Source organism: Sylvia atricapilla, chromosome 2 (assembly GCF_009819655.1).
Source record: "Sylvia atricapilla isolate bSylAtr1 chromosome 2, bSylAtr1.pri, whole genome shotgun sequence".
In the NCBI taxonomy this organism is placed as follows: Eukaryota; Metazoa; Chordata; class Aves; order Passeriformes; family Sylviidae; genus Sylvia; species Sylvia atricapilla.
The window spans coordinates 39,187,153-39,206,583 of NC_089141.1; the positions used below are offsets into that span (position 1 = coordinate 39,187,153).

The following is a 19,431-nucleotide window of genomic DNA, read 5'->3' on the forward strand; positions in this document are numbered from 1 at the left end:
TCTGCCACTCCAGGAGGGCTCACTTTTGGACTTCTTCCAACACCCTGACCAGCAGGGTGTCAGGTTGTATTTCTGACTCTGTCAGGGTTTTCTAGGATTTCTTGTTTGTTTGTTTGCTTATTCTTCTGTACTACAACATTTGTATTTTTAAAATCCCTAGAAAAGAACTGCTATACCTATTTCCAAAATCTTTGCCTGACAGCCTTTTAATTGCAAATTTATAATAATTTGCAAAAGGCGAGGAGGAGGGCTTACATTCCAAGGGAAATTCCAATCTTTCCCGGCAGATACTTGTCTATCTAAACCAAGACAGTGCCATAAGCAGAAGGCTGATTGACATGCTCTCTATGCTAATTGTTGCCAGAAAGTTCTCAGTTCTCTGTGTTTTCATAGGTTGATTTTTGGTGCAAGAATTGTAGTATTCTTAATCACTGTTCCCCGTTGGACCCTTCCCTCAGACAACACCTTAACTCCCCTCCCACACCGGGCTGTGTAACTACCCTTCTCTGACCCTGGACTCCACCTTCGGCCTAGTGCTTTTTGCCCCTTGTTACTGCCTTGATCCAGTTCGATCCAATACACTGGATGCCTTATTGTTTGTTATTTTTGTATTATTAAAAGTCCTTTTTGGAGAACTGGATCTCTCCATTCAAGTCACCAAGGGGCTGAGTCCCAAGGAAACTCAGAGGGGTCTGATAGTCTGGGCCAGACCTCAGGTAGTTTCATCCTCTAATTTTAGTTATGTTTGCCTCCTAATGGTGTTACAAAAAAGCATGACTTTGGAGCAACCTCCCTAGTGCCTTAACACTCTCACTTCCTTAGCAATCAACAGAAAGGAAAATGCACTTTGGGGTGATGCACGTAATTAATTTTAAATTCCTGTTTTAGGATTTAATACAAAAACACATCCTAAAGGCATGTTCATCTTTTCATTTGACGATAACGACTGACCAGCTCAGATATAAGTATCTATTCTATAGCCCTTACACATTCTACTAGACAATTCTCTCTTGGCAGTTGCATCATTGTAACTAACCTTTGTCCCTCTCTTTCCTGGCATTCACATTCTGCACCCTTTTTTGGTATTTCCCAAGAGTTTTGTTGGTCAGCAGCTCTTTTTGTTATCAGAGCTGCTGTGGCATGCCTGCCTTCTCTAGCTCACTGCAGTGCCTGCCATAGTGTTGTGTTACGAAAGACAAACACACATCGCTTTGCAGAGACTTGTCTTTTGTTCAACTATTTATTGAACAGAAGAAATTGGTTCACAATGAATTTTTTTTTTCTTATTTTTGTCTACGAAAAAGCCATAGCCTTTCTCTCTGAGGCTGGGCAAGTGCACTGTAGTGTGGGAGGCCTGACAACCTGCAAACAATGCAGCTGACAACTTGTCAGCTGAAGAGTACTTGTGTGTAATAACTAAAGGGACAAAACAACGTTTGACAAACAGGATATTGTATAAATGTGCTCATTTTCTGTGTGCAGGAGATTAGCATTGGGTAGAGAGCAGTTGACTGGAAGGGGGAAGAGATTTGAAAGGACAGAAACAAAAGAATAGTGCTCACAGTCATGAAGTACATGTATCCCAGTTTACTAAGTCTTGGCCCGCAGGTCTACATGTCTGGATGCAGGATTGAGTAGCTTCGTATGTACAAGCAGTGTTTCACTTTAAAACACATACAATCTTTAACTGCTCCACAGGAGCCAGCAGAAGGGAAATCACTGTGGTAACACTGAAGTACACTGCATCTTTTATAGCAATTACTGCGTACTGAGAAACTCAGCCTCAGAAGCTGTAACCTCACGAACTGCCTAGGCATGAATACCACTATTGTTTCCAAGTAAGAAAAACAGAATCACAAAAACCAGAAACTCCTACAGTCCTGGGCCAATGCCAAACTCTTGTATATACTTTCAAAGGAAGATAACCTGCTTAATTTTGGAAATGTTCTCACAGTAGCTTATTTTGTGCTTATAACTGTGCCCAAGTGAAAGAGACAGTGTTCTGGAGACTTACAGTATGTGTTTGACAAAGTTCAGACACAAACCATGTTCCTAGATAGATATACATTCAAAACTGTATTAGGAAGAGCTTTGAGACAGGATAAAAGGTAGTTTTCTTTAAAATCAAACTATGGAAGTCATAAGGAAGTGGCAAGAGGCCAGTATCAAGCCTCAAGACACTGGTACTTTATTCAGACCCTTGCATTTGTACTTCTCGATGTGCAGGTGGTGCTAGAAATCATGCTGTATGCCTAAGGCTTCAACACATTTGATACTGAGACTTCTTCTCTGGCAGCCCTTAGATGGTAATTTAATCTCCACTAGTCCAGAGCCTGAAAGGAGCACAGCACAGCACCTTGTGTCTCAGAATTGGTGGTCTAGTCTGTTTTAAATATGTTCTTTATTCTCAGAGCAGGATAAAATCCATCTCATGGCAACTTACAACATTCATGTTTTATAGAGTAGAGACTTAAAGCCTCAGAGGCTGGAGCTTAATTTTCCAGGTGCTGTACAAGCACATTTTATCAGGTTTTTCTTTTTGTTCAAAACATGTTCCTATTGCCTTGCCTGTTAGGAATGGGGTGCTTTGTTTCTTGAACCTTGCACAATGAAGAATGGAAGAATCTTACCTCGGGCCTTTTCACATTCTTTGATATCAGTGATCTTTAGGATGGTGCTTTTTCAGCGGAAGAAGGTTTTTCTCTGCTAAAATAACTCAGCAGAGAAACAAAGGACCCTTTGCTTCTCCAAGGCTCTCTGTCTCAGCAGCACTGTGAGGTAATGAATGCAGCATCTAACTCCTGTTTCCCTAGCCAGCTGTGCTCACTGCCACTCTGAATCCCTGACCCAAGAATGCTTCAATTTTCATGCAAACTTCCTTTCCCCCAAAAAATCTTTGTTCATAAGGACTAGAGTGACCTTTTGGATTATCACAATTAGTAACACTGAACTTCAGATAATAGGCCCAGATTATCGCCCTAGAGGCTGAGATGGTTTTCATTACATAAAGAAATTAGCTGAAACCAGGGATGTCTGGTACAGGCTGGTACTGGGATAGATGGATTTCAGGTCAGTGCAGCCACTGGTTGATGCTAAATTAAGCCCTGTCAGTATAGTCTTTGTTTTCTGAGTCTGAGGTGCTCCTTCTGAATAAGTACACCAGGAACAGAGCAATTTTTCTAGCTAGTCCACTGAAAAACCCAAAGTATTCAGCATGACATCTCATGTTATTTTAACCTGACTTTGGCATCTCATTTATGCAATCTTTTTTTTTTTTTTTTTTTTTTTTTTTTTTTTTTTTTTTTTTTTTTTTGGTAAAGAATGTATCTGTCTGTCCACTCCACCCCAATAACTTTTCAATTCTTTGAACAATTTAACAGCAAATCTCTCAAAATCTTACAGCACATTCCAGTTTCTAGAAACCCAGTCTTCTAACCTTGTCATAAATAGCCATTTATATTCACTCAATTGGCACTTGTTCCTCACTCAACATATATCCAATGTTACATGTATCCAGTGGGTGCTGGTATGTAAGTTAATAATCAATTTGTAGCTACTAGCCAAAATTACTAGCTTAACCCCTTATCAAAGACACATCACTCTGTTTCTATTCTGCATCACTCTTTTTCTGTTTTCACTATGTTTTTCTTCTAATATACTCTCATGAAAATATTACAATTTAATGTCCAAAATTACCTTTTTTTCCCCCCAGTACTGCATGCTAAGTTACTTTTAATTTATTTATTCCTGTAAGTCCTAAGAAGTGAAAGTGAAAGCATTTTCAGTACAACTATGATTCCTCTTATTTCTCTTACGTTCTTAAGAAACACAGTGCTGTGCAGCAGGATACAAAACTGGAAAGCTCAGCTTCTCTCAGGCTGCAGTTTTAGTACCATGTGGCACCAGGATTAACCTAAGCAGCCCTCACTCCTGTCATTTAACCCTGTGTCTGGTACAACTGCTTGTGCCATCGTTGTTCACAGAGAGCTGATTTATGGCTTGTTCAGTTTGCACACAGGGGCTTGGGGTTTTTTGCTTTTGCTGTAAATCACAAATCAGTTCCCCATGAGCTGCATTGGGAACTCAGGCAGCCACAGAGATCAGATTTCTGGTTTTGCTTACAGAATTAGGGCCTTATTTTGCATGTTGCAACAGAAGGCTTAAGATGCTCTTTGTATGTGGATTCGTGGAAGTTAGTGTGTTCCCATGTGTTTATGTGCCATTTGAAACAGTGATGTAGAAACTTCGGGAAACTTCATTTTGTATCCGTAGCCTCTGAATGGGTTATTTAATTTCTGAGGTATTTGGCCTTTTAAACAGAATTCTGTTGAGGCAATCACCCATTTTCTAGGTAAAGTGTGATGCAATCACATTTAGCATGATTTACAAATCATTTGTATCTTCCTGAACCTAGCAGCTGTTCTGATAGAAAACCTCTAGTATAATTTCCCTCAGGAAATTAAACAGTGGCACATTTGATTCCATTTCAGTTGAAGGAGTATTGACATAAAAACATTCCCCAAGAACATGAATAGCAACAGCTGGTTCTTAGTTCTTAAAGCAAATTAAACACCTTGGAAAGGTTTTAAAATCTGCAGAGAGGTAAAGGGGAATAAAGGAGGGAAATCAGATCTAGAGAAATTTTCTTACTCTGACAGCAGGAAGTAACTTGGAGTCAAAGCAGACACCTGCTGTTTAGAAAAACAACTCCTTTGGAAAAAAACAGGAATGTGGGGCTCTGAATTGACACAATTTGAAGCAGTTGAATAAAAGCCTTTTTATTTCTCTGATATATAAGTGGTCCTCTTGCCACCTGATTGTGGTTTATTTTAGTCAAGTCACTTCTGCTTCGGCATTCTTCATGTTTCTATCTCCTGCTGAATGTATGTTTGTTATACCACCAGAACAAAATGGTCTTCCTAGAAGCAGACAATGAAGTATAGAAAAGTGAGCAGATTCTCCAATCTAAAAAGATAATTGAACTCAATATCTACCAAGATCATTGCAACTCATTCCTATTATGTTTTTATCTTCCAAGTAAATATTAATGAGAACTTCTGACTGATTTAAAAGCCTCAACTTATTCAGTGTGGCTTTGATATGTTCTTGAGACTACTTATGGCTTATTGGAGAATTTATCTGAGCACTAAATGTGAGAAAGCCCACAACTGATTTAGGTAAACCTAAACTTTTGTACTCGTGATCCTTTGCGTAGGAGGGTGTGAAAAAGAAACTTCTTGTCTGTGTGCAAAGGGAATGGAAACTTTGCAGACTGTGAATGTACTGACCTTCAGAAAGGGAGCAGCAAGGTGGTTTTTTTTTCCTTGAACATTTAGGGTTATCACAATGAGTCATGGATGCCCTTAATATCTAGATATTATATTTGTCCCCAGTGGCATTTTATTTTCTTTTTACCGTATGTCCAACTGCAATTTAAAAAGTTTAATTTAAAAAAGAAAAGAAGTAATCATTATTACTGGTGTAGAGGTAGGTGCCCTTGTCACCGAAACCATGGGAAAAACAGCGTAAAAAACAGAAACTCTACATCTTTGCAGTGTTTGAGACTCAAGGCATTACTTTGTTCTGGCCAGGATGTGCAATAGAAATTATTTCACCAACACATGCCCAGGCTGTGCTGTGAAAATCGTTCACATGCTTTTTTATCAGACTTTTCACATATTTATATATAAACACCCCAAAGAAATTAATATTCATTGGTTTTAAATTACACAAGTATAGTATTCGATCTCCTATTGTTTATCGATCCCTTTGCCTTTGATGGTGATCTGGTCCTCAGTCCTTGGTTCTGTTATCGATCTCTTCCCAGACTAGCTATCTCCAGCTACAGCAGAGGGTAATGCTCCTTAATGTTCTCTTATCTCCTGTGCATCTTCTGGCTACTCCCAATCTGTGGATGTTAAACCCATCAGACCTCTCCCGGTGACAAGAGGTTTTGAAGGGAAACTTCAATTCCCTTTCCCCTGGGCAAAGGTGAACAAACCTGTGCCTAAAGTTAAAAAAAATAAATTAAAAGTTGCTGTGTTTAGTCAAAAACGAAGTGGGCAGTTGCACCCACATAGATTATCATGACACAGTTTATTTGATCTCACGTTTACAGGATGTCAGAACTACTCTGCTGTTGGGACTTGGCCTCATTTGTAAATTGAATAGATAATGCAACTTTATCTACAGCTGGTATTTTTTGCCTCAAGTTGGCTTTTCCAAAGTTTTCCTTAATATATTTTTTCTTATTTCTCTCATCATTATCTTCCCCTTACATCCTGAAGGAGTTGAGGAATTCCTTCTGATATTTTTTGTGGAACTCTAATCCCCATGTCAGGTCAGTTTATATGACAAAACCTATTCCTCACTGCTGGAATGGGGGTTGATGCTTGCAGTGCAGCCAACACTAAGGAGTTTAGAATAAGCAGGTCATGTTCCATGGAGGCATTTGATACCTCTGGAAAACTGAAAAACGTGGGCACTACCCAGTGATAACTGGTTTTCTTTTTTAATATAGGTTTTACGGGGGGGGGGGGGGGTAGATTTGTGGGAGAGTGGATACAGGAATCAGTAGCAATGGAAACGGAAATAACAATGTGTGTTTTCTCCATGTCTTAATAGATGCTTAGAGGTGTGTTACAGAGGCACCATTAGAGTCAGATGCTTTAATGTTGTGGAAGATGGTAAGCTAGGGAATGCATCAGAGAAGACAGCATGAGGAGACTGACATTCAGCAGGAACTTTCAGAGAAGACTTCTGGACTCACATCAGGTACTTCAAGGGCTGGTTGTGCTATTTGGTGTGACAATGCACTCATGATGTCAGGTCACTGCCTCCCACTTCCAGAAATTTGCTCTCTCACCTTTGAGTCAACACTACCATGAGGTTCATTTTTATAAACCCTGCTAATGTGGCAGTGGCACTTTTATTAGCACTTTGACCTCTGTGCTTTTCTTTGGTTGAGGGCAGCTTTATCTGAATGCTGCCTTCTTCCCCCCTCTCTAGAGCTGAGTATGCAAAGCACAGGGCCTTGTTTCACCCACCCACTCACTGGCTTGTAGGTCAAGACAGGGATCTTGGAAGGTTGCTGCAGTTAGTGAAAGGGCTGGAATAAGGATCAGCCCTAGTGATATGCCACAGCCTGAGAATCAAAGCCAAAGCATGGATTTAGCTTGGGTAGGGCTTAAGCACCACTGCTGTCCTCTTACTCTGCTTCTGGAGAGTTACCCTGGCCCCAGGCAGAAGCCAGACTCAGAATGGTAATGATAACGCACCCTTCCTCAGAGGAGTTTTAGTACTAAGAAGAACCCTTTAGTTACATTCTTACTTCATGTCCTTCGGATAAAGGACAATCCAGCATTGCAGCTAAGTGGGGAAAGTTCCCTCTTACCTCTTTTCTCTGAAAAGGGAAGAAGTTACTGGGAATGGGGAGCTGCTACTATACTGAAGCAAAAAGCAAAGCAAGCAAAAAGCGCTCGGGGCAGCTACACCTCTCTTTCTCCTATCACAAGCATTTTAGCCTGCTTTTTATTTTCTCCCCCTCCCTTCCTCCATTGCGACATGAGGCTGCCAAGCACAAAGGGAGAACCTGAAACTGCTCGCCTGGAGGCCTGGGAGGGGCGGAAATAGTTTATATTGCCAGATTAGCAGGAGGCCAAGGGTACAGGGGGCAAGGGCAGATAGTGGCTGGGTGTGCGGCGGCACAAGGGAGGGAGGGAGGAGAGTTAAGGAGGAACTAGTTTGGAGAGCATGTACTGGTTTGGAGAGAATGTACAGTAAAATGTCAAGAATCTTTTATAACAGATCAGTATAACTTCATCTGGGGAGTCCTGCTTGAAGTTCCGGAACTGGAGATAACTGATCAATGTAAATCTTTAACCACTTGCAATTAAAGCCACACATAAATATAGAGCTCAGTTCCTTGTGTGACATTGAACAGTTCCTTATGTCAAACAAAACCACACCTCAGCACTCTTCATATAAGGTATTTGAAGAGCTGGCTCCATTTTTGACCCTTCTCTTCCCCGTGTCAGCAGCTTCCTTAAAACAAGGTATCACGGATCTGACAACCATTTTAAACTTTAAAAGGAAGCTTTTAACTTTCTTTTTTTCTGCAGCTGCTGCGAAGCAAATTTTTCTCTGTCTACCACTATATGATGTTAAGTAGTGTTACAGTAGAAGCTGCGCTGTACTAGATGCCACCACCGCAGTTCAAATTTAACAGTATTGTTATATATGATGTCATCACATACGGCAGGAAATTTGAAAAGAGTTTTAGAAAATATATGAATGAGTCTCTTGCAGACTCATCTTACTGGAACTCCAATACAGAAAATTACCTACTAGTGTCACACTAGTGTTACACTTCCTTATTTTTACTCTTCAGTTCTTAGTTGTGTAAACACCCTACTACCAATCTGTCGTCACAAAACGGGACTTTTAAAAATCTCTTATCTGCTATTTGTTCATAGGAAATGCCAGACCATGACTGTGCTGGGACATTTTGAGCTTTTGGTCAGCGTTCTGATAGGCGCTGTGGAAGATTTTCAGATTTCCATATGCAGAGATACCGCCTTAAACCCCTCTAGTGGAAATTTATGGTCTTATTTTGTCTTCCTCTTGTTCTTCCCCAGTGCTTTCAAGTGACCAAAGTCTTTCACAGGTCACGTTGTTTCCCCTCTGGCAGGCAGCACAGCTGCCTATATTAGGAAATGCGGCCGAGCCACTGTTGTCACGCCGGTGTCAGGCAGCACGGGTGAAGCCGGGGGGTTCGCGGCGAGCCCGGCCCAGCCGTGCCCCGGGATCGCGGTGCCGGTACCGACGGGCCCGCCTGCCCAGAGCGGGGTCCCCGGGCCGCCGCCTCTCCGGCCGCTCCCCTTCCCGGCCGCTCGCCAGCCTGCCGCCCACGGCCTGGAAATCCCCGTCCCGGAAGACACTCGGGTTTCCCCCGCCCCAGGGACAAGGCCGAGGAAAGTACCCAACGTCCCCGCTGCCGGCAGGGCCGCCCTCCCCCACAGCGGCGGACGAGGCGGAACCTCCCCCCGCGGAGCCCCAGGGCGGAGGCCCCGGGCCCCCTCCCGCCGCTCCCGCCGCACGAGGGCGCTCCAGGCCCGGGCCGGGCGGGGCTGTGCCCGCCCCGTCAGGCGCCGCCCGCGCCCGGCGCCGGCCCGGAGCTCCGGGCGAGCCCGGCAGGAGTTTCCGAGGCGGGGCGGTGCCGGCGGGGGCCCTTCCCCCCGCGACCGCATATAGGCCTTGCTGCGGCCGCCGCCGGGGCCCGCTCGGAGGCCGTGAGTACGAGGGGCGCCGGGCGGGGGCCCTGCCGGGAGGGCGCGGCCGTCAAGGGGCGGGGGGCGCCGTGCGGGCCCGGGGGAGCCGTGCGGGCTCCGGCGCTGGAAGGCAGCGGGGCTGGGGCCCGCGGGAGAGGGGGAGCGGAGGGCGAGGCCCGGGGGCGCCGGCGGATGCGGAACGTGGGGCTGTCGTGCCGGGGTTGGGGCCGCGCTCGGGCCCCGCCGTGCGGGGTCTGGTGCCTTAGCGCAGGGAGCTGTTTCTGCAGTGCTGTGTCATCCTGACCGAGTCTTTCCTGGAAAAACTTTTTTAAAACCGATCCTCCAGACCAGACTACTAAATATATAATTTTATATTTATTCACGGCTGCATATATAAACCCTCTCTGAACTTCGTGTTTGCTCTTACCTAAGTTTTAGTGGAAGTTCAGTTTTGTCGGTGTCCTTGCTTTAAATATAATTGGATTTACGTAAATAAGAAAATCCAGTACTCTTTAAGTCAGTGTTATAAAATGGTGTCTTCATTGTTTGGGAATCTGCAAGCTCGAATGTAAATGGAGTAACTTCTTTAGTACGGGATCTTACCTTCAGTTATACAGCTTGTGATTAAGTAGTCTGATTAAGCCATTTGCCAAAAATTTCTGCTTGTGGGTTAAACAGTTTTGCATATGCGTCAGTAACAGGGAAATGAAGTGTGTGAAGTCCCCTCCTTATCACAGTATGTGAAGTTGACTCCTTGAAGCTTTCTAGCTGACATTAAGCAGAGCAACTTGGAGCTTGTTCAGCCTGGAGACGAGAAGGCTGCACGGAGACCAACCTGCCAGTATCTGAAGCAGGTCTACTGGGAAGTCAGAGAGGGGCTCTTCATCAGTAACTGTAGGGACAGGACAAGCAGTAATGGACAGAAACTGAAAGAGAGGAAATTGATATTAGTTATTAGGAAGGAATTCTTTAGTGGGAGGGTGGTGAGACACTGGAACAGGTTGCCCAGAGAGGTTGTGGACACCCCAGTCGTGGCAGTGCTCATGGCCAGATTGGATGTGACTCTGAGCAGCCTGGTCTACTGGAAGGTGTCCCTGCCCATGGCAAGGGGATTGGGACTAGATGATCTTCCAATCCTTAACATTCTGTAATTTCAAGAAGCTTATGCTGTTTCAATTAGTTTAATTGCTCTTTGCATAAGCATTGTATGCACCTCATCTTGTGTATTTTAACACACTCTTTTTCTTCCCTACAGGTTTTGTTCTGTCACAAAAAAATTGAATAATTGAAACTACAGATACTTAAAATTTCTTCTTGAGGACAGTCAGTACCAATATGGAGGCGTAGACACCTTAGAAGGGACTTCAGTCTTACCTCTGGGAGGTAGTTCTGTGCAGAAATCAAGAAACTAAGGCATCAACATTTTTTTTAAACTGAGAGTTCTGTTTGCTTCTGTATGCCATAAACATGGCATACAGAAAAAAATTGATTCAACAGTATAAAGTATCAGAATGTCTCAACACAGGGCAAATAATTTATGTTAAATTTGATAACTCTGTACATGTAACTAAGGCACCAGGCTAAAACTGATGTGCTCTGTTAATTTGGTGCTGACTTGTAGACAAGCCTGGGGCTATCCCAGGTTTGTGAATAAAGAGAGTTCATCCTTGTCTGAGACAGTGTATAGGATTTGTTTCTCTAATAGCTGAATATTCTATACATGTGAAGTGGAGTATAAACTAACTTGTTTAGTCTTAACAACCTGTTACAACAATATGCAGAACTTAAGAGGCTTATTTTTTGGTCTCCAGTAGTAACAAATATACAAGATCAGTATAGTAACATCAGCTCAGGGTCTCTGTTTTTTGAACTTGATAAATCCTTTTCAGCCTCTTAGTGAGGTTTTACAAACTAAAATCTTTGTGTGTGTATAAGCTACATATTTATCAGCTTTCTAGGGTGAAATCTTGTCCTTAAATTACTTAACATATGCTCTGGATAAGAACAATCTTGTTTTAGTTGCCTCCTAATTTAGTTTACTTTATTGATAAAGGATTTTGATAAACCAAATTGAGGTTTTTCTTCTTTTGATCCCACCTCTGTGAGCCTGACAGATTGTTACTGCTCTCCTCTCTCCCAGCTATACAGAACAAGTAAAGCATGTGATGCTTATATGATTTAATGGAAATTGCTTTTCAACCTGCTTTCTTCAGTTAAAATGGGATGGAGAAGCTTGTTGCTGTGAAAGCAGTTGCTAGACTAAGGTCCAAGAACTCCCCAAATGTTTAAAGGCTGTTAAATCATCAGGTCAGTTCTATCCATATGCACATTTGAACTTACACTTTAAAGTGTTTATTGCTTTTGTACAGGGGTTGTTCCAAATTGCCTTTAATGCACACAACTACCTCCCAGAGGAAGACTAGTCCCATTTTTCCCAAACCAGTCCATTATGAACATAGTGGAAGATAGCCCTTTCTTAGCTAGCATCATGAGGCAGAGTGCTCTGTGTGACGAGCTGAAGTATGACCTGTCCTGTGAGCTCTACAGAATGTCAACGTTCTCCACTTTCCCCATGAACGCGCCAGTGTCTGAGCGGAGCCTTGCCCGGGCTGGGTTTTATTACACGGGTGTGCAAGATAAAGTTAAGTGCTTCAGTTGTGGCTTAACGTTGGATAACTGGCAGCCAGGAGATAATGCTATGGAAAAACATAAGCAGCTGTATCCTAGCTGCACTTTTGTTCAAAGAATGCTTTCAGTTAACAACCTTGGACTGTCATCTCGTTCTGCCTTTTCACCCTCAGTTGCAAACAGTCTCTCACCGTCTCTACATTCCATGGCACTTTCTCCAAGTTTAGAACAGGTTGGATATTTCAGTGGCTCATTCTCCAGTTTTCCTCAAGACCCTGTGACTACTAGGGCAGTTGAAGACCTTCCATTCTTGAGCACTAAGCTTCACAATCCTTCTATGAGGACAGAAGATGCTAGGCTACGCACCTTTCACTCGTGGCCACTGACATTTCTCTCACCCACTGATCTGGCAAAGGCTGGACTTTATTACTTGGGAACAGCAGACAAAGTTGCTTGTTTTACCTGTGGTGGTCGGCTGTGTAATTGGGAACCAAAAGATAATGCTGTGTCAGAGCATCGGAGACACTACCCCAACTGCCCTTTCGTGGAAAACCTTATCCGAGACCAGCAGAGTTTCAATGTTTCAAATGTGAGCATGCAAACGCATGAAGCACGTGTTAAAACATTCATTAATTGGCCAACCAGAATTCCAGTTCAGCCTGAACAGCTTGCAGATGCTGGCTTTTACTATGTAGGTAAGAAACCCAGACTTTTCCAGTTTTATTCATACTGCTATGTCAACATTTGCTTTGAAGTAAGTTGTGTCGATGTTTGCTAGATATTTTGCCTTTTTTTTTTTTTTAGGTCGCAATGATGATGTGAAGTGTTTTTGCTGTGATGGTGGTTTAAGGTGCTGGGAATCTGGAGATGATCCATGGATTGAGCATGCAAAGTGGTTTCCAAGGTAACTCACAAAATCTTTCTTATAGTTTGTTCATGTTCTTAAATGTTCTAATTTTGGCAGATATGTACTTCACTTAATAGTTTTGTTTAACTTTATTTTATGTACAGATTCACTCTTTCATTTGGATGTATTGCGTGTATGTCTAAAAGCTCTGAAGTGTGTAGGTGGGCATAATTAAAACATTTATGGCATATAATGCTTCCCTTTCATTATGAAAAGCTGTATGCATCCTCAGATCACTAACAGCAAGTGAGAGTGCATTGTTAATGAGCATACTTTTCTCATAAGTATGAGTAAGAGAAGCAGTCAGTAAGCTGATCAAGGGGAGCAAAGGCTGCTGAGAAACCAAGTAGAAGGAATGTTTAACTCATTGCTTCTGGTTTTGTGCCCATGCTGAATGCTTGAAAAAAAAACTTGAACCAGTTTTTTTTGCTTGTGCAGTTTAGTTTCCTACATGTGGAAGAGCTTGCGAAGAAGGTTTCAGTGGCTCTTTAGTATGTCTCTACTGAAAAAAGGACAGAAATAACTTTTTAATGTAACCTCTAATTAAATGGCAGTTTCATACCTAATTGCTATCTATGCCTGTGGAAATCACCACCTCCATTACAGAAATAACTACACTTGATTTCAGGAAAGCTAATAATAATTCTTCTCGTTGTAGATCTCCAGCTAGGTTTTCACAGACAATTTATCAGCTAGTGCTGGACTGTATGATGTATGTAGGGTTAAATGTCATTGTTGTAAATGTACAATAGCTTGTCAGTAAACGCACATAAGAGATAAACCTGTGTTAGTGAAGCAGGCTTTGATTATGGTGTTATATTTTGTTAAATTCTTTCTTTGAACAATTTGAGTAGGAGATAAGAATGGTGAGATGCAGGATGGAAAGTTTATCACTGCAGTTTGCAGTGATTCTGACACAGTATCATTCCTCATGACTTGCCATTTTGATTACAAGTGGTGGCAGAATGTAAAGCTGCTGCATTTATATACATAAGCCTGCTGAGAGCTGGATGTCACAGAAAAGCTTTATCGAAGTGTCACTGGACACTAGGCTGCACCAAGCTCCCAATTAAGAGTATTCTTTCTCTTCTGAAGGAAGAGAAATGTATTTAACTTACACTGGGTTAAAACTTGTTCATTCTTCTATTTTTTTTCTTTGGTAAGTAGAAAGTATGATTTAATACACTTTTGTCAATGTTTCAGGTGTGAGTATCTGCTTCGTGTAAAAGGAAGAGAGTTTGTAAGTCAAATTCAGGCCAGATTCCCCCATCTCCTTGAACAGGTAAACTTTTCCTGTCCTGTGACTTTGGTTTCCCTTGTTGAACAGTGCTGTGTTTGTTTTTTGAGTTCAGTCCTTTCTTCTGCCTCATTTCTGTGTATGTTTCTTCTGGGTTTCTAACATCATGAATGCTCTTCATGAGCACATAAAAGAAACTAGTGCTGAACCACGGCTAGTCTTGGACTAGCAGAGTTTAACCTCTACAGATTACTTATGAAGAGTCCTATGAGGCAGTGAGCTCCTTTATGTTAGCAGAGTGAAATTCTGATTATACACTGAATAGTACAGATCAGTAATTATTATTTCAGAAATCAGTCATGGACAGTGTGAATTATTTCTATAAGTAATTCTTAGGGCAAGAGTAACCAGACTTCTCTTCGTGGAATTGGTCAGCACCAGCTTTGTGTTGATTATACACTCACACAAATTTGCAGACTTGTATAACTGCAGGTGAAATATTTATTGGGTAGAAAGCTTAGCAGGATTGGTGACAATGTGTTAGAAAGGTACATAGAGGGAAGAACAGTACTTCAGTACTAACATAATTCTCTTGTGTTCTACAGCTCCTGTCAACCTCTGATCCGCCTGTAGATGAAAACCTTGATCCTCCAAGTATGTATATTAAAGCATGTTTTTAAACTTCCTCAGCATTTTGAAAACTTAATGATTGCAAATGTCCAAGTTAGCTTTGAATAGCCAATTCTTAGATTTTCCTAAAAGTTTAATAATTTTGATGTTGTATTGACAAACTCCAAGGAAACATCTCTAAAATATCTTGTTTTTTATTTTCTTTCTTTTCATGCTAGCAGCTCATGTCAAATTTTTGGGTGTGCACACTTGGTTGCTGGGTTTTTTTGTTTAAGGGTTGGGTTAAGCAAAGTAAGTGTTGAGCTTGGTGGCACAGTTGCGAGAGGGTGTCAATGACTATGCAGTTATGCAATTCCATCTCTAGGCACTTAACTAGGTAAATGCTCTGAGCTGAGCAGCTCAGAGGTAAGGGAGAAGGTAGAACAAGCTGGTACAGTGAAGTCTTTCCAAGCTGGACTCTAGCTATGGTGGAAAAACTCAATCACCCTCTGGGAGTTCATGCTGTCCTAGTCCCTGCTGACTGAGGACAATGAGTCAGAATCCCATGTGTCTGGTGTTTACTAAATTAAATGCAAATTACTGATCAAGAGCTGGAATAGAGCAATTGTTTGTACTATAAACTCTGACTTCCCTCCCCCACCCCTGGCACACCCCCAGGCCATTTTTCAAGGCTGAAGTTAGAAATAACTGAGTATAAAAAAAAGCTGCTAGGACACAATGGAATTCTCAGTGGTTTCTCTGGATTTAACCTAGGTTTTAACAAAGGCCTGACATGGATTGATGTTTATCTTGGATTCAGTCCATGACTGAGTGACCGGCTTCCATTTTTAAAACTACTTTACAAAAATTCTCTTTAAACAGTTGAAACTTGTTACTGCATAGTATTCATGTACGTAGATAATGTTGATGTGTCTGATTTCTGGGGTTGTATGGGTGTTTTATTCTTTATATTATACATGAGGATCTCCCTTTTTGATTAGTTATTCGTTTTGAACCTGGAGAGAGCCGTTCAGAAGATGCAATCATGATGAACACGCCTGTGGTTAAAGCTGCCTTGGAGATGGGATTTAGTAGAAGGCTAATAAAGCAAACAGTGCAAAGTAAAATCTTGGCCACTGGAGAAAACTACAAGACTGTTAATGATCTTGTGTCTGATCTGCTCACGGCTGAAGATGAGAAGATTGAAGAAGAGAAAGAAAAGCAGTTGGAAGAAGTTGCATCAGGTACGCACCAGGCATAAATAAAAGTGAAATCTGAAGCAGTTAGTACTAAGTATAGTTTTTATATTTGTTTTTATGCACTAGGTGATTTAGTTTAATTGCTGTTAGAATCAGCTTCTCTAAAAGCATTGTTGGGATATCTGTATGGAACCAGCAGTCTGAGAATTGTTTCATTCCCTTTTAGGAGAATGGTTCATAGCAGAGGCCAAGGGTTCAGAATCATTTCTTCTTTCCAAAGTCTTTTTTTTTTTTTTTTTTTTTTTTTTCATTTTTGTGCCTTTGTATTGCCGTTAATGGAACACTTGGTACACTCTACTAATTTTTATTCAAATTTGTCTGCTCTGTAAGCTGCTTGAATCAGTAAGCTGCCATATCCACCTCCTAGAGGGGGCCATAAACTGCTACAAATTCAAATTCTGTAAGATGGCCTAAGATCTCCTTTTCTATCTGACTCAGCCCATGTGTGTCAGCAGTTTGTTTATATGATGTGTCTTTAGTATTTCCTGTTGCTTGAATACCATGTAAGTTTTGAAGCCTGAAGAAATCCTTCTGATTTTGAGTCTAGGAAGCATAATAAAACTTCTCAATTATAAATGAAATTAAGGATTCTTCTTTCCTAGTTGCATTTCTGTCAAAAAACATAAGATGGACTCAGCATTTGATCCTACTGAAATTTTTTTGATTCTTGGTTGTGGTAGAGTATTAAAATAGTCTCCAGAGTCTGGTTGTGCTGTACTGCTGGTTCTGTTGTATGAATTCTGTTGGACACTTCTTGTAAGAGCTTTCTTTTATCTACAGTCTAGCACTGACAAAAGCTAACCTCTGGCACATCAGTGAGTGAGCGTTGGTGTTGTTTTTTTTCTTTGCAGTCGTCCAGAGAGTGTAAGTCTTGCTAATACGGAGTTAACACAAGATCCTCTCTGATCATTTAACCTAGAGATGGAAGCAGGAAGTTTCCTTGGTGAACAGACTTTGGCTCAGAAGCTGCTTTTATGTGGTTTCCTTAAGGCTGTTCATTACATGAATACCACTAAAACTTGCTGAGGGTTTTATTAATGATGTGTAACAAGCAAACATTGCAAGTAGAGTTTAAAGAATGTATCAATTATTGTTAAACAGAAGTGCAGTTTGGAGCAGAGTATTCCTAACTCTCTTGTCTAATTCCCCCTTACATTCCAGATGATTTGTACTTGATCCAGAAGAATCGAATGGCTTTATTCCAACGTTTAACATGTGTGCTCCCAATCCTTGGGAGTTTACTATCAGCTAAAGTGATAACAGAACTCGAGCATGATGTTATTAAGCAGAAGACTCAGATACCATTGCAGGCGAGAGAACTGATAGATACAATTTTAGTAAAAGGAAATGAAGCAGCCAGCATCTTCAGGAATTGTCTACGAGATTGTGACCCTGTGCTCTACAAAGATTTATTTGGTATGTCTGTCTGATTTCCTTTTGTTTTTAAAGGATATCCTTTTATAGAAGACTAACCAGTGCTCTCACAGCAGCCTAAAGAAGAAACAAAAAGATGCTGTTTGAGCATAGATCAGTTAAATGATAAGGTTTCTTTTCTTTTATTCTAGTGGAGAAGACCATCAAGTACGTTCCCACAGAAGATGTTTCAGGTATCTTAAATTCTACCTTCTTATCTTAAATACTGTGGTAGAACAAACAGCTAACATAAAAATTACTTTGGTTAAGAAATAGGTCTGTGCTTTACCCTCTCTGATTCTGCTTTAGTAATATGGACTTTTAGTAATATGAAAAAGTTAATCAAAAGTTAAGTGCATGTGCATACTTGCAAGTGAATCTATCAGCTCTAAGCTGTATCTGTGCCTTGCTCAGGCGTTTGCACATCACAGGATGTAGAGCTTTCTGGAGCTCAACAATTCAAGCAGCACATGCTGGACTTGATCCTGATACAAGCATTCAGGCATTTGGTAAAGACTAGAGAATGAATAGTTGGTTAGTATTTCAGAACAGCTGTCATCTCTGCTTTTCCAGAGTGGGTTATAGGTGTCCTGAGATCTAGCTTGACCAACAGCTGTGTAGATAAAAACTTGTCAGACATGAGATTGAGTTTGCTCTGGTCCTGCAGTTTAATCTGTTAATAGACTGGAGAAAAGTATACAAGCCTGGATATAGCTCACTTCTACCAGTCAGGCTGTGTTTGTGTTTCTGATATCCAACCAAGAAAAGTACAGCATTTGCTAAAATGTAAACACTGGTTGGCTTCCAGCCCCTGGGCTGTCCCATCTCACAGAACAGGAACGTACAGACTAGTTCCTTGCATGCCTCTTTCTGAGCTCTGAAAAATGTTCACTGCCATCTATATTTAGTCAATACAGGTAGGGAAATAAAAGGTGAAAAGGGGCGTGGCTACACTCTAAATAAATGTATTTTGATATATTCACATATATTCAGGCTGACAAAGTTAACTCTTTTTTTCCAGGTTTACCTATGGAAGAACAATTAAGAAGATTGCAAGAGGAAAGAACATGTAAAGTTTGCATGGACAAAGAAGTTTCTATTGTTTTTATTCCATGTGGTCACTTAGTGGTGTGCAAAGAATGTGCACCATCCCTTAGGAAATGCCCAATTTGCAGGGGGACAATCAAGGGTACAGTCCGGACATTTCTTTCTTAAAAAGGGGGAAATTGGCCCCTTTTGTCTTTGTTCAAATTTGAACCAATGTCTTTGTTCCTGCCATCCTCAAACTGCTGAAGCTTAAGGCAGCAGTATCTTAAGAATGGAAAATTGTGGTGCAGAGGAAGATTAATCAACTACCTAACAAAGTTTTGTGATAGTCAAATATATCCTCATTATGATATATGATTATGTAGAGAAGGCCTTTGGTGCCAAAGATTCTCTGTTCATAAAACAAACTCAATATAAGGGTGATGTTTTTGTGGTGTTCCTCTCTGAGTAGGGAAAGTAGCTTCACTGGTCTCACTTTTATTCAAAGAAGTTTTCGATTAAGTTCCTAAAATGGAGCTTGGCATAACTTTTCTCTTGAGTTTTCTCCATGTGGATGTGAGGAAATATACAAAGATTGCTGTTATTAATAGTTAATTAACTTCAGCTACTTCTGGTTTGGCTTTCTTTTTGACTTAAGGAGAAAAGAGGCTAACTGTTGCAGGAACAGCAGGACTTTTTAAAGTTTTTTTGATTTCTTGATACTTGTGTAATATCTATTACTAATAGTTTTTATGAAGACTAAATTAAAATATTTCAACTTCTCAAACTTGGGCTCGTTTACTCTGTTGGCATTATTGACTTTTATCTGTAGACTGCAGTAATTAGTAATTTTCCTGACAAAAGTTTGGGGTTGTTTGCCTGCAAAAGTACAATAAAACTTCATTCCATTTGTCTTTCTTTCATTTTTGAACAGGGAAGTGAAGTTCTTTGCTGTTTTGTGATTTACTCTTTGTTTAAAAACAAACAACCCCAACAGTTTTTTGGGTAGCCCCCCCAAAACCCCAACAGTCTGATACTTCCTTCTGAATTGATTTTTCAAATGACAGAAATCCTGGTCCTCTT

General features: G+C 41.1%; 1 protein-coding gene and 1 long non-coding RNA gene across 2 annotated transcripts in view; one reads left to right on the forward strand and one right to left on the reverse strand.

The window, feature by feature from the left end:
• Nucleotides 1–19,431, reverse strand: part of LOC136357581 (uncharacterized) — a 391,604-nt gene that overhangs the window by 83,539 nt on the left and 288,634 nt on the right. The gene's annotated exons all lie outside the window — the stretch shown is intronic.
• Nucleotides 9,150–18,553, forward strand: BIRC2 (baculoviral IAP repeat containing 2). The gene is made up of 9 exons (XM_066312965.1): nt 9,150–9,290; nt 10,525–12,592; nt 12,702–12,801; nt 14,008–14,086; nt 14,647–14,695; nt 15,652–15,894; nt 17,071–17,325; nt 17,475–17,516; nt 18,344–18,553. Exons 2-9 carry the CDS (start codon nt 11,719–11,721, stop codon nt 18,535–18,537), a joined length of 1,836 nt encoding a protein of 611 aa, XP_066169062.1. The 5' UTR covers nt 9,150–9,290; nt 10,525–11,718; the 3' UTR covers nt 18,538–18,553.